We start from the raw sequence: 13,348 nt of genomic DNA on the forward strand, positions 1-13,348 counted from the left end.
AAACTCTAGCACTGGGGGCAGGAGAGATGACTGCATAAACACACTGATTTCTATTCTCTATTGTAGCTACTGACTTCAGTTGTATTAAGGTGGCATGAATATCTTTGAAGGAAGTTCTGGATGTTGCAGCTTCTTTTCAGCAGGCCTCACTGTAACAACTGCTCCATGGGTGAGGAAGCCTGCAGTGAAACAGCTGGATTTTCACATTGGTTGCATAAAGTTTCTGACTACAGTCCTCTACCACATTTTGAATAAGCAATGGAAAAACCTGATGGCATACCGTATTTCAAAATCCGTCCCCCTACCGTACAAACATATTCAACTTCAATACAATTCAGTATCCCCATTTTATAAATGGATTACTGAGACATTTTGTGGTTTCAGTGAAAAGTACTCTTCCATGGCAGATTTAAAGTCCAAAAGGTTCAATTTTTATACAGAGATACGAGTCACAAATTGAACAACCAGCATCTTCAGCTGACAGTACTAGGCAAATCTTCAAATTAAACCCAAGACTCAGAGCAGGCACCACAAATATGGCATGTAACTATCAATAAAACCTTACGTACATCCACCCATCTGTAAAACAAAGTCAGGATAATAGGTTGTTTTTTTTTTTTTAAAAGCATGAAAGTCTGTAATTACAGACAGTCATAACACATATGCACAGCCAAGTTAAGCAGAGGTTGCACAGTCAGCTACAGTGCCTCTTAACTAAATTTTAAGACCGGACTTTGCAATGTTAATGACAGCTTTGCAATGTATCTTAGTCATGTAGTCATAAGAAAATAAGAATAATTGGATGGGTCTTATCTATCTAGTCACAATACTAGAATTCAACGTCGAATCCAATTCTGCCTTAATCTTGCACATACTGCAAGACCATCAGCAAACAGACAAATGAAAAGAAAGCAGCAACTATGTTTTTTACCAGTAGACAAGAATAATCTTCTAGGCTCTGAAGTAGTACCACGTGCTATGATTGCTTCTAACCAGAAATAGTGGTAGTTGTAACATAAGAGCAAGGAAAGTGTTGGATCGGGTCAGGCAGACGGGACCTTTTACAGAATCCTGTAAAAAGGTTGACCAACTAGAACACAATTCCCAAAGGAAAAAAATTCTGAAAGTTTAAAAAACAAGGAGAAACTATTTATGTGGCTTTGTATCTTAGCCTTGAAAGAAGGCACTGTAAGACAATGGACTGAAGATAGGTTGGGCCAAAGACCCGGTCGAGTGGTTAAACCAAGTGAGTGGGATAGAGAGGCACTGAAGAGAGCCACAGGCCATACATTAAGTTTGCTGTGCAATCCTCGGAACCCTCACCACAACTCTTCTTAATGATACCAGTAACTTCAGGAGGCAGAGGGGAAAAAAAAAAAAAAAAAGAGGAGCAATAAGCGTTTTAACTTTGTAAACTGGGAGTTTCAGCTTGTAATTAATTCTAGAAAAAGCCAGAGGAGCAAGCCAAAACGCCAGTACCTCAGCTACCTCTCAGAGAGCATTTTAATATTAAGAGCATATTAAAAATAGAAAAAGAGACTGAGATTTAACTCTAAAAGGAAGATCTGCACAAATTATGTACCTAAAGCCATCTTATTTGGTGAGTATGTAAGACAAACTAGATTCTTCATCCATGATGAAGAACCCATCCAGGCTCTCTCCTGGAGGGTTAATTTCATCTGACTTCCCATTTTTGTCTGCAAGGATAAAGTCCTATTTCTCTTCAGCAAACCTTACTTAGCACACATGCCAGGAAAAGTGGTATTTTCAGACTTCTTCATTCAATATTCAAACCAAAACCCCCCACATCTTTAATCTTTGAATTTAAAAAAGGAAAAGACACACAGCAAAAAGTACCACTGTACTTCAAAAGGGAGGAACCAAAAGAAATAATATGACGTGAAATTGGTTGAGCAAGACTAGTGCTAAGAAGCAACAACTTCAAAAGACTTTTCCCTAATTGAAGTTACTGCAGGTTTTCATCTTTACATGTATTTTAACTGATAAGCAGCTAGTTTGAAAGCAAACAGAAAGGGACTGTATGACAAACATTAGAAACAGCATTCAAGTTACCAAAACCCTAGTATTTAGGGATTCACTTTGTGCAAAAGGTAAAAGTGGGGGTGTGCTATGTGTGTCTCTGGGAAATTTCTGGGCACAGAGTTGCAGTAAAAATATGCACCAGCCTGTGAGCACTTATATGGAAAAGTCATAGCTGACTGGCTCTTTTATCTAGCAGAAGAATATATAGCAAGATCCAACAGTGGGAAGATGAAGTTAGACAGATTTTAATTAGAGATAAGGCACACATTCTTATTAACCATAAAAAATACCCCAGAAACTACCTGTCATTTCAAGCCTTGAAATCACAACCAGACCCCTGTTTCAAAAGCTCCTTTACATATTGAAGAAAAATTATGGTTTGTATTACACAGGAAGTTACACAAGATAAGCATAGTACTCTTTTATAACCTTAAAAGATGCTATTTTGCATGTAGAAACAGAACACATGTTTCAGATGTTTCTAAACATTCTCAAAATGTACCTTCTTCCAACCTTTATCATTTACACTTTCTTGACAGATGACAGAAGAGGGTGAGAAGGATAGGAAGAAACTCATTAAAAAATCCTCAAGAAGTAGTACCTAAAAATTGGTAACAATTAAAATACCTACTAACAAAGCTGGGCAAGTGGAAGATTAAACAGACTCAGTTGTGCTGTAGCTGGCTATTAAAATAAATCTCAGTAGGTATAAAACTGTGTCTTTACTACATCTTTCATCATTTATGTTCTCTTTGCCACTGCCTGTGATGGCATCATATAATGCAAGTTGGTTCACAATTCATTGTGACAATGCCCGTAGGTACGACACGGTCTTTGTGACCTCTGTTTGTCACTGTAAGAATGACTAGCGGATCAGACACTAACAAGAAACTAAAGATTCTTTCTGTTTGAGCTGTATTCCTCCTTATTTTGCATTTCTTCTGATATCAGAAAGAATTTTTCCCCCACGACACACACATAGCACGCCAATTCTCTTCTTTTTTGTCATAACCACCATAGGATGCATGTGTTTCAGAGTATTTCTGTAGATTTGCCAGCGTTCAGCAGAGGGAATTTAGCATATTCACATTACATATACATCCCTTAGCAAGAAGGCCAGTTTCTGAGAAAACTACTTTCAGCGTTTTTCCCATATGGCTTCAAACAGCCAGTCAAGATACAGAATTGACAGCCCTGTCAAGAATTTTAGGTACGTAATTTCACTAGTTGCATTCCCACGCATCATTATATTAAGTAATGCTGTCTAAAGGCTATAAAAAGCTTCTCCTGCTTGGCAACATAGGACTCATCTTTTTTATTATATATATTTTAAAGATACACTGAATAGTTTTCCAAAACAAGAAAGCTATGAGGCATTTAGCTTGACCTGCCTTTAAAATACAGAGATTTACACAGGGTACCAAAAAACCTACAGAGAACATAATATAGGGGGAGAGGGAGAAAAGCAACAGAATTGATGAAAAATTGCCATGAGAATTCAGAGTGAACCCTACTAAAAAGCTAGGTCTTCTTTGCAGAGAGGAAAAAATACATTTTAATCTGATCAATATGTGTCCTGATTTCTAAACTGATACATTACCAAGCAAAGACTTAAAAACTGGATCAGACTGATATCAGACTATTATCACTGGCCTATCATTCTAGAGGCCAAATTAAGAACGCATTCAAAGAAAAAACTGATACAAATACCATCATTCTATTTGACTAGGACTGTATTATACAGCAGAAATAATGTAATAAAGGGACTGCCATACAAGTAAAGATTCAAAGAACCAATTAATGCAACAGAACAATATACATAATTAATAACCCTGTGCAGCTGAAGACTGCCTATAGTTCGGTGAAGAAAAATGAAAAGATGAATTGAGAAAATACTATTAAACAGTACAGCTTTAGTTTAACTCTACAATTTTTATTCATTTCTCAAGACAATAACGTCCTATCAACTAAGCAGTCTGCACCAAAAAAAAATTCAAAGACCTATGTTCAAAAAAGAACATTTTTTCTCCCACAATTAGAAGTAGTGTTCAATATGCCACAGAAAACTTCACCTAATCAGTATTCTGGGAAATACTTGTTCTGTTGCTCTAACAAACTCAATTTGGCTTGTCACCCTAATTAAGCTATCAGCCAGCGCATTACCACCTACATCTCTTGCATAGCACTGACAGATCCAGAACCCAGAATACTAGTTTTTACCAAGTTTTAGTTTGCAGGCGAGAAGAGAATCTGGTTTAAGAGAAATAACATGTCAATACAAGTGAAATATCTGTAAGAAATTACTTCTCATACTAACTAGTGGTTTGGAGTCCAAATCTGAGCACTGCTGGAAGCCAAAAGATGCAGTGGCCTACACTCTCAAAAATGGCGATGAGCCAAATTAATTAGTAATATTATGAAATAATAATCCTGGACAGTCAGCTACCCACTAGTTTTGGCCATAAATTAATCAATCCTCAGTTCTTCCTTCAATTTGCCCAAAGGTTCCAATGTTTGTGTGATGTGCAAACCATACCTCTAAATAAAAAAAGAAAACTGTCAACCATTTTATGTTGTCTTAAAACAGAAATGAAAGATTAGTGCCTGGTCCTTCTTGTGTACACTACAGAAAACAGACTTAGTGGCAGCATTTCAGTACTTCCAAAATACACAATTTCTAAGTACCAGATGCCAGGAGAGACTCAGAATTATTTTGCCACTTGGATTTTGGTAAAACACTTTAAAAAAAAGATAAATTTCCTATTAGATCTTTCTTACTTACATTGCAAGCTCTGTATCTTGTACACAGTTTTGCTGAACACCCTCTCATTCTGGATCAGAACTATCAGGATCTCAGTAATAATAACCATGACCCTGATTCTGCACTCAGATCCAGATAAGCAATCCCATGCATACACCCACTAAAGCCGTTATAAAGAAAATTCAGAGTGGTTAAGTGTACAGAAAAGCACATGGCAAGCAAAAGCATGAAATATTCACACATACTCTGAATTCTAAATTAATATGTAGTCCTGCACACCACCTGAACAGGTCAGTAAAAGGCCCTACCAAATATGCAGCGACAACCAAAAAGCCCATATATATTTTAAAAAGAGTATGAAAGAAAGAAATCTGTATTCATAGAATCATATAATGGTTTGGGTTGGAAGGGATCTTTGAAGATCACTTAGTCCAACCCTCCTGCCATGGGCAGGGACAACTTCCACTAGATCATGCTGTTCAAAGCCCCATCCAACCTGACCTTGAACACTTCCAATGATGGGAAGCAATGGAAGCAATCTTCCCATGGGAACAATTTCTCTGGGCAACCTCTTCCAGTGTCTCACCACCCCCATTGTAAAAAATTTCCTTATATCCAACCTAAACCTATCCTCCTTCAGTTTAAAACTGTTGCACCTTGTCCCGCCACTACAGGCCCTGGTAAAAAGTCTCTCTCCATCTTTCTTATAAAGCCCCCTTTATATACTGGAAGACTGCAATAATGTCTCCCCAGAGCCGCCTCTTCTCCAGGCTGAATAAACCCAACTCTCTCAGTCTGTCCCCATAGGAGAGGTGTTCCATCCCTCTGATCATTTTTGCGACCATATTCTGGACCCGCTCCAACAGGTCCATGTCCTCCTTGTGTTGGGGGCCACAGAGCCGGACGCAGTACTCCAGGTGGGGTCTCACAAGAGCAGAGTAGAGGGGCAGAATCACCTCCCTCGACCTGCTGGCCACCCTTCTTTCGATGCAGCCCAGGACACAGTTGGCTTTCTGGGCTGCAAGCGCACATTGCTGGCTCACATCCAATTTTTCATCCACCAGTAGCCCCAAGTCCTCCTTGGCAGGGCTGCTCTCAATCCATTTATCCCCAAGGCTGTACTGATACCAGGGATTGCCCCGACCCAGGTGCAGGACCTTGCACTTGGCCTTGTTGAACTTCATGAGGTTCACATGGGCCCACTCCCCAAGGTTGTCAAGGTCCCTCTGGATGGCGTCCCTTCCCTCCAGCAAATCAGCTGCACCACTCAGCTTGGTGTCATCCACAAACTTGCTGAGGGTGCACTTGATCCCACTATGTCATTGATGAAGACATTAAATACTGTTGTCCCAGTCCAGACCCCTGAGGGGGACCTTTATTATAAAGCAACCACATAAAGTATTACTATTCCAGGTAAGCTCATATCATTCTCTACTCTCTTTAGTTTATTCCAAAATATAGCAGAAATATCTCAGAGACGGGTAACATGAAGGATGACAAACAGGAAACTTCCACAAAATGAGAGTGGGAAATCACAGACTACACAGCTTAAAATGAAAACAAGAAAGACCACACTCTTCTTCCATATTTCTCATAATAAAAAAGGGGATATATGTTAAAATCAAAAGATAATGGATATACTGTTTTTAAAAAACATCAATACATATCACTTTTCCCCCAAGTGGTAGCAAATCAGAAATCAGGCAAGTACACAGACTGAAACCTCCAGGTTTATTAAGTAGGATATTTCACAAGTTATAAACAATCATCTCTGAGTGTATAAGACAGCTTCTAAGTCATGCGGTGAGGCAGAAGTTTTCATCAAACAGGCTAACTAGAAGATTCCACCCCTACGCTTCCATCTAAGGTGCCAAAGACAGGATACACAATGAACAGATCTTCTGATCCAGTACAGTAACTCCTGTATTTCTGGAATCTGAATCACTAATAAAACTAAAAGGTACACTTGACAAAAAAAAGCATCATTACAAATGCAACTTCAACCATACACGGAGCATGAATAAACAAAGAGTCTTAAAAAAAAAAACAACCATCCAAACAAACAAAAAAAAATCCAACACCTCCCCCACCAAACACCAATCCTCAAAATTCCTAAGGAAAGCAGATGTCACTCCTATCTTCACCAATGAGGACCCAGGGAACTAAAGGCCTCACCTCAGTCCCTGGGAAGGTGATGGAACAACTAATCCTGGAAACCACTTCCAAGCGCGTGAAGAACAAGGTGACTTAAAGTAGTCAGCATGGATTCACAATGGGGAAGTCATGCCTGACCAACTTAATAAACTTCTACAATGAAATGACTGGCTTGGTAGACAAGCTGAGAGCAGTGGATAGGCTCTACCTTGACTTCGGGGAGGCCTTTGACACTGTGTCCCGTAAGATCCTCATAGACAAGCTGTTGATGTATGCTGATGATGCAGACAGAGAGGTGGATTGAAAACTGGCTGAATGGCCAGGCCCAGAGGGTGGTGATCAGAGGAACAAAGCCTAGTCGGAGGCCAGGAACTAGCAGTGTACCCCAGGAGCAAATACTGGGTCCACTCCTATTAAACATCTTCATTAATGATCTGGATGATGTGACAGAGTGTACCCTCAGCAGGTTTGCAGATGACACAAAAATGGGAGAAGTTACTGATTCACCAGAGAGTTATGCTGCCATTCAGAGGGACCTGTACAGGCTGGAGAAATGGTCTGACAAGAACGTCCTGAAGTTCAACAGGGGGAGGCGCAAAGTCCTGCACCTGGGGAAGAACAGTCGCAGCCATCAGTATGTGCTGGGGGCCACCCAGCTAGAAAGCAGCTTTGTGAAAAAGGACCTGGGAGTCCTGCTGGACGCAAAGTTGAGCATGAGCCAACAATGTGCCCTTACAGCAAAGAAGAGGAATGGTATCTAGGGCTGCATTAGGAGGAGTATTGTCAGCAGGCTGAGGGAGGTGATCCTTCCCTTCTACACAGCAATAATGAGGCCGCATCTGGAGTACTATTACCAGTTCTGGGCTCTCTAGTACAAGAGAGACATGGACATACTGGAGAGAGTCCAACAAAGGGCCACCAAGATGAAGGGACTGGAGCACCTCACATATGAGGAAAGGCTGAGAGAGCTGGGACTGTTCAGCCTGGAGGAGAGAGGTCTCAGGGGGATCTCATCAATGCATATAAATACCTGAAGGGAGGGTGTAAGAAGGATGGAGCCAGGCTCTTTTCAGTGGTGTCCAGTGACAGGACAAGACGCAATGGGCACAAACTGAAACACAGGAGGCTCTGCCTGAACACAGAAAAACACTTTTGCACTTTGATGGTGATCAACCACTGGCACCAGGTTGCCCAGGAAGGTGGTGGAGTCTCCATCCTTTGAGATGTTCAAACACTGTCTGGACACAGCCCTGGGCAACTGACTTTAGGTGGCCCTGCTTGAGCAGAGAGGCTGGACCACATGACCTCCAGAGGTCCTTTCCAACCTCAACCATTCTGTGATTCTGTTGCTGACAATTATGACAACAGAACAGTCACATTCTTTTTATGTACCTAATATTGCTTCTGTGAGAGAGGTGTACAGCACAAATAATTAACTTATACATGGCCATGTGAAGAAGTACCTATACAGAGGGCACATTTTAGGGTCAATTGTTTTAAAAGTTACAACCGTATATACCTGTTGCAGAGAGCAATAACAATTGGATACACATCTCTTTTTACAAAGAAAGAAGTTAATACAATCTCTAAATCAATCTAAAAACCTAAATTGTAAATCTAATCTAAAAGACTAGCACTCTGGTCTAAGTATTTTTTCAAGATTCTAACTCTTTTTAACTTTAATTCAAGATGTTGATGAAAGTTTACAGCAAGCTGGCTACTATAACAATGTATTACAAGTTTAGAGAATGCCCACTATTTCTCAAGGTATAGAAAGGTAATACAGCAAATATGTGCTGATACACAATTACTTACAGAATATAGAAGGAAATAATGAAGGGATCATGCAGTCAGCTACTGCACTCATAAGACATTATAAGGAGATTCATGAGATTATACGGAGATGGCAAGTTCTTCTTCCATTATCCCATGCAATTTTTAAAATATTTTACCTCTGTGTGCCTTGTTAGTAGAATAAATACTTTATTTAGCAGTTAGTTCTGTGAATTGAGGCTTTGGATTAAGGGAAAGTTCTCTTGAACTTTGAGTTTTTCACTCAACTAAATTCAACAGGATTAAGATGTTTTCAAAACAAACTGAGAAAGTATATTCAAGTTCAAACTCAAATTACACCTTAGAGTCTACACTCACACTCAAATTGATACTCCACTTGTTATCTAGGCTAGGAAAAGGAAAGAAAAAAGGGGGTGAAATCATGCTTTAAGCATATGTAGAAGCACACACCTATATTTAAACCTGCTTTCATGCTAAAAAACAAGTTGCACTATGATAATTTGGCAGTTGCTTTCCTGCAAGCTTAATTACAAATCAGTTTAAAACTGCTTTATATGGTATGTAATATACTAGCAAAATGCCATTCCATTATATGAGATCGTAGTGAAGTTACAAAGAATCTCCAAAATTGTAACGTACAGCAGAAGCATTGTATGTTGCAGGGTTCACAAAACTGCAGACAAGAAACAGAGCAATGTCATCCCCAAACTAGGCCACAGAAGAACCACAGGTGTGTATGGTACAAGCTCCAAATAAAAGAGGATCAAAGGTGGTTTTATTAGTTTCTCATATGCTAAAGACCCAGCAGTAAAATATGTATTAGTGCATAGCCTGTCGGAATAAAATTGTCAGACAGCTGCTTTGTAGGATATCTTCAGAATTGCCTTCCATTCTGCACACATATGCTGTATTCTGAAAGTTAGCCTTATAACCTTCCGTGATTTCACTTGGTTTTCAAATTACTCACCTCCTTCAACAGACAGTCATACTTGCCTACATTGCATACTTATATTATCAGTCGTTTACTTGGGTTAGGTTCATGAGTTACTGTAATTTTGCACATGAAAATTCTACAAGTTTTGTGTCTAAAATTACCCAGTTTTACAACGGATCAAGTTTAAATACTTTGGAAAAATCATCTGTGATGCAGTTCTGAATATCTTCAGCCTGTTCCACAGACATATCTTGTCTTCTCAAAATGTGCATTTTACACCTAAATAAAATTCTAGGTTTATTTAGGTGTAAACCTGCTGGTATAAATTATGCTGTTCTATTTCTGTGAGTGTATCATGTGTACCTTAAATATAAAATTTATTTTCTATGTATTTTTTACTAACCAAATCATAAAGTAACAAACTGAATCTTATCCCAACAAGATATATAGCAATGATAAAAATAAAGCAAGAATAATTGAGTCAGTGTTCCACAATTCTTTTGAACCATTTGATCCTGGCTGACACTGATGTGCTCTGTACACTCCCTCTAATGCAGCTGAAGGCTTATTATGAACCAACAGAGGGATGTTACTATACCTTCTCATAGATGTAGGCATTTATGTCTAAAGACACAATGAGACTTCCACAGCACGTACCAAAGCTTTAACTGGTAACAGGCACATATGAAGCAAGATTATTATGCCACGGTAGAAAAGTATCTCAAAATCATAGTAAGTATCTCACAAAATGCACCATCCAACCAGCATACAAAATTAAACATGGCAGGAGCTTAGATATACTTAAGTACAGACAATCAACAGGCTGATGAGCTAAGCCCGTGAGCTAAACCACTACAAGTGTTCATGAGCACATTTTACCCTTACCCTATTGTAAAGCATGTTCACAAACATTTCCAGATGGTTGTATTACTTTACATTGCTAACAGGGCACACATAGTCAGGTTCCAACAGTTACAGCAGCCCAGCTAACATGTAACATCTCTTTAAGACAATGGAACTCCACTGACCCGATCACATTTATCTACTACTTAATAAGTACCCTTTCTACTTTCCAGTACCTCGGCTTGTCACAAAGTTTGTATCTTAGTTTAAACTCCTTGCTTTAAAACAAACCTACACAGCTTTATTCTCTCTTAGAAAAAAACATTACCTTCTGAGGGGTCAAAACCCTCTGCCTGAACTTTTCAATCGCATCTTGACCTGCAGCCGCCCACGCACTGGCAAATGCTTCAGCTTTGTCTTGATCCAGGTGAATGCTTTGCAGCTGTTGTTGCAATGAAGCAGGCTTCAAATTATGATAGACTGCCTGTTAAAAGGAAAAATAACCGCTGCTGTCGAGTACTGCTCTACAAGTTGTTCCAGATACATTCTACCACAGATGGCCACCATGTTCACACAAGATTTTTACTAGCAACTCTACTGTGGGACTGCAAGTATCCTGTTCATCTTAACCCTCTGACTGAGAAGATAGAAAAGTGTAACTATCTCAATTGTATCTCAAAATGCAATATTACAAATGACTCTACTCAAGACAGACAAACTATGAAAAAAATGCATATACGAGCTAGACCTGAGTATATGTATATGTTCCCACTGTACGTAATGCCAAAGCAGCTACCACTGAAAAAAAACTGGGCTTTGAAGTCAATTGTGACCGTGAAGAAAGGACAACTTTTCCAAATTCACACTGTTCAAGCAAGCCTGAACTACAAGGTAATATCCTGAAAAGACAGGAACAGCTTGCCAAAAGAGGTGAGTTAGATACAACTTCCCTACTAGCATCAATTTTTGTGGTAAACACTCTATATAGTATGCTGAGCTCCACTTCCAAAACAGGACTCCATCAGCACCAGGGCGGGGAAAAAAAAGAAAAAAGAAACACCACATGCGGCAAAGACCATGCAGCAGTCTTATTATCTATAATATGTCCACAGACCAAATGGCTGGTAAAAAAGTTATGCTCTGACAAAACAAGCAGCTGCTCTAAGAAGCGTAGCTATCAGCGGGAATACAAAAGAATCCTCATACAACACATCTTCCATCTGGGACTCTTCTTTGGGCAGATATTAATATCCTTCCCTTTCTTTTTTTTTTTAAATGCAAAAGAAGTAAGTCCTAGAGGAGACTGAACTGCTTTTTCTGCTGATCTTCAATAATTACTATATAAATGAAGCAGTCTGATGAAATTAGGACCAGGCAATAAAACATGTAAGTTTGCTGTTTGGTTGAGATGAAAATTCAAAATTCCAGTCTGCATGTGACCTCAGGTTTCATTTTGATTTTTCGGTGGATAGGAGCCATGGGGAGGACTGTTTGTTTGTTTTCTTTGTAATGCTGTGGAATGCGCTAAGTGAACTAATTGTAAACCGACATGTGTAAGAGGACAAGAATCAAATCCCGCAACAGACCATCAGTATGCATGCCCTCTGCACAGACTACACTTACTATACTTGCACGAAATGGATCGATAACATTGCGGCTGTGAGAATTTCTAATAAAGTTACCATATTTACCAGGTAATACGTCGGCTTCCCAGCCTCAGTAGTGGTAGACTGTAGGACCAGAAAACCTTCCCTGTTTGCAAGATATTTAGCTCTACACCATGCAGTCACCTACTCATTCAGATACTAGAGCTACATCGGGTGCGCCCACTCACCCAAGTACAGACTGCTCCTGTCCATGAAAATTTTCTATAACTGACACTTCATATAACTTAAGCAGTGCTCAATAATGCCATCCAATATTTTCCTTACAGGAATTTAAAAAATGCATGGCTGGCTTGCTTACGATGAATAAGAGGAAAGATTACATCTCATAATTATCAACACCTCTTGGAGTCACGCAGAGCTCACCTCTACCACCTATATTTACAGAGGCTGGAAACTCATTCCACAAATGCAAGAAGTCCAATCCAAATGAGGAAGGCATGCAAACGAAAGCAATAAAATCACGCCTCCAAAACATACATAATATACTGCAGACACATCTTTTCACTAATTCCTTTTTTAACGTGACTTTTATATTTTTGAAATCTACAATCGGACAAAAATATATATTTATCAATTCATAAGGATAGAAACAAGGTACCTGTTCCAAAATGAATGATATGGTTTCAAGAACTAGATGAAGATCCTGCTTTTCCAATGAAAAAGCTATTTGAAGTTTTTCTTCCTCCTCTTCACTGAAGCTACTTTCAGCCTGAAGCACAAAAATAGTTAGTCCTAACATTCCATTTAGCAACCAAGAACATACTCGTCAAAACAAAAACCTTCTCCCCATTTTTATAAACATAGTGGCTGTCCAGTTGTTTCTAAATAGAAATAACAAAGTAAAGCTCTTTTCCAACAGAAAAATACAATGCAATTCCTCTCACTGAAAATCAAAATTAAAACCCAACAGTATCACATGAGAATTTATCAGGATTACCTGAAATACATCACAACAAAATGCATTCTCTTTCCCCCTGAGAAACACTTTTTCTTTCAACTATCAGATCATCTCTAACAACCTTCTATAAATAAAAATAAGAAAAGGACAAAGCGCGTTACTTGAATCAGACCCCAAAGAAAACAGAAGGCAAAACTGTAGTGAAGTTAGTTACATCTGGATGTAACTTCCACTCTGGATACTCTTCTGAAAAC

The 13,348-nt window shown here is 39.1% G+C and overlaps 1 protein-coding gene across 1 annotated transcript in view; it reads right to left on the minus strand.

Moving 5' to 3' along the window:
- The window catches only part of COMMD10 (COMM domain containing 10), a 111,062-nt gene extending 98,127 nt beyond the window's left edge, over positions 1-12,935 (minus strand). The window contains exons 1-2 of the mRNA XM_009334459.1: positions 12,795-12,935; positions 10,858-11,013 (exon numbers count right to left, since the gene is read on the minus strand). Coding sequence (XP_009332734.1) covers positions 10,858-11,013; positions 12,795-12,935 — 297 coding nt within the window. The remainder of the gene's footprint in view (positions 1-10,857; positions 11,014-12,794) is intronic.
- Between the last annotated feature and the right edge of the window lie 413 nt (positions 12,936-13,348).

The sequence above is a fragment of the Pygoscelis adeliae genome, unplaced genomic scaffold (genome assembly GCF_000699105.1).
Source record: "Pygoscelis adeliae isolate BGI_AS28 unplaced genomic scaffold, ASM69910v1 Scaffold252, whole genome shotgun sequence".
Classification (NCBI taxonomy): Eukaryota; Metazoa; Chordata; class Aves; order Sphenisciformes; family Spheniscidae; genus Pygoscelis; species Pygoscelis adeliae.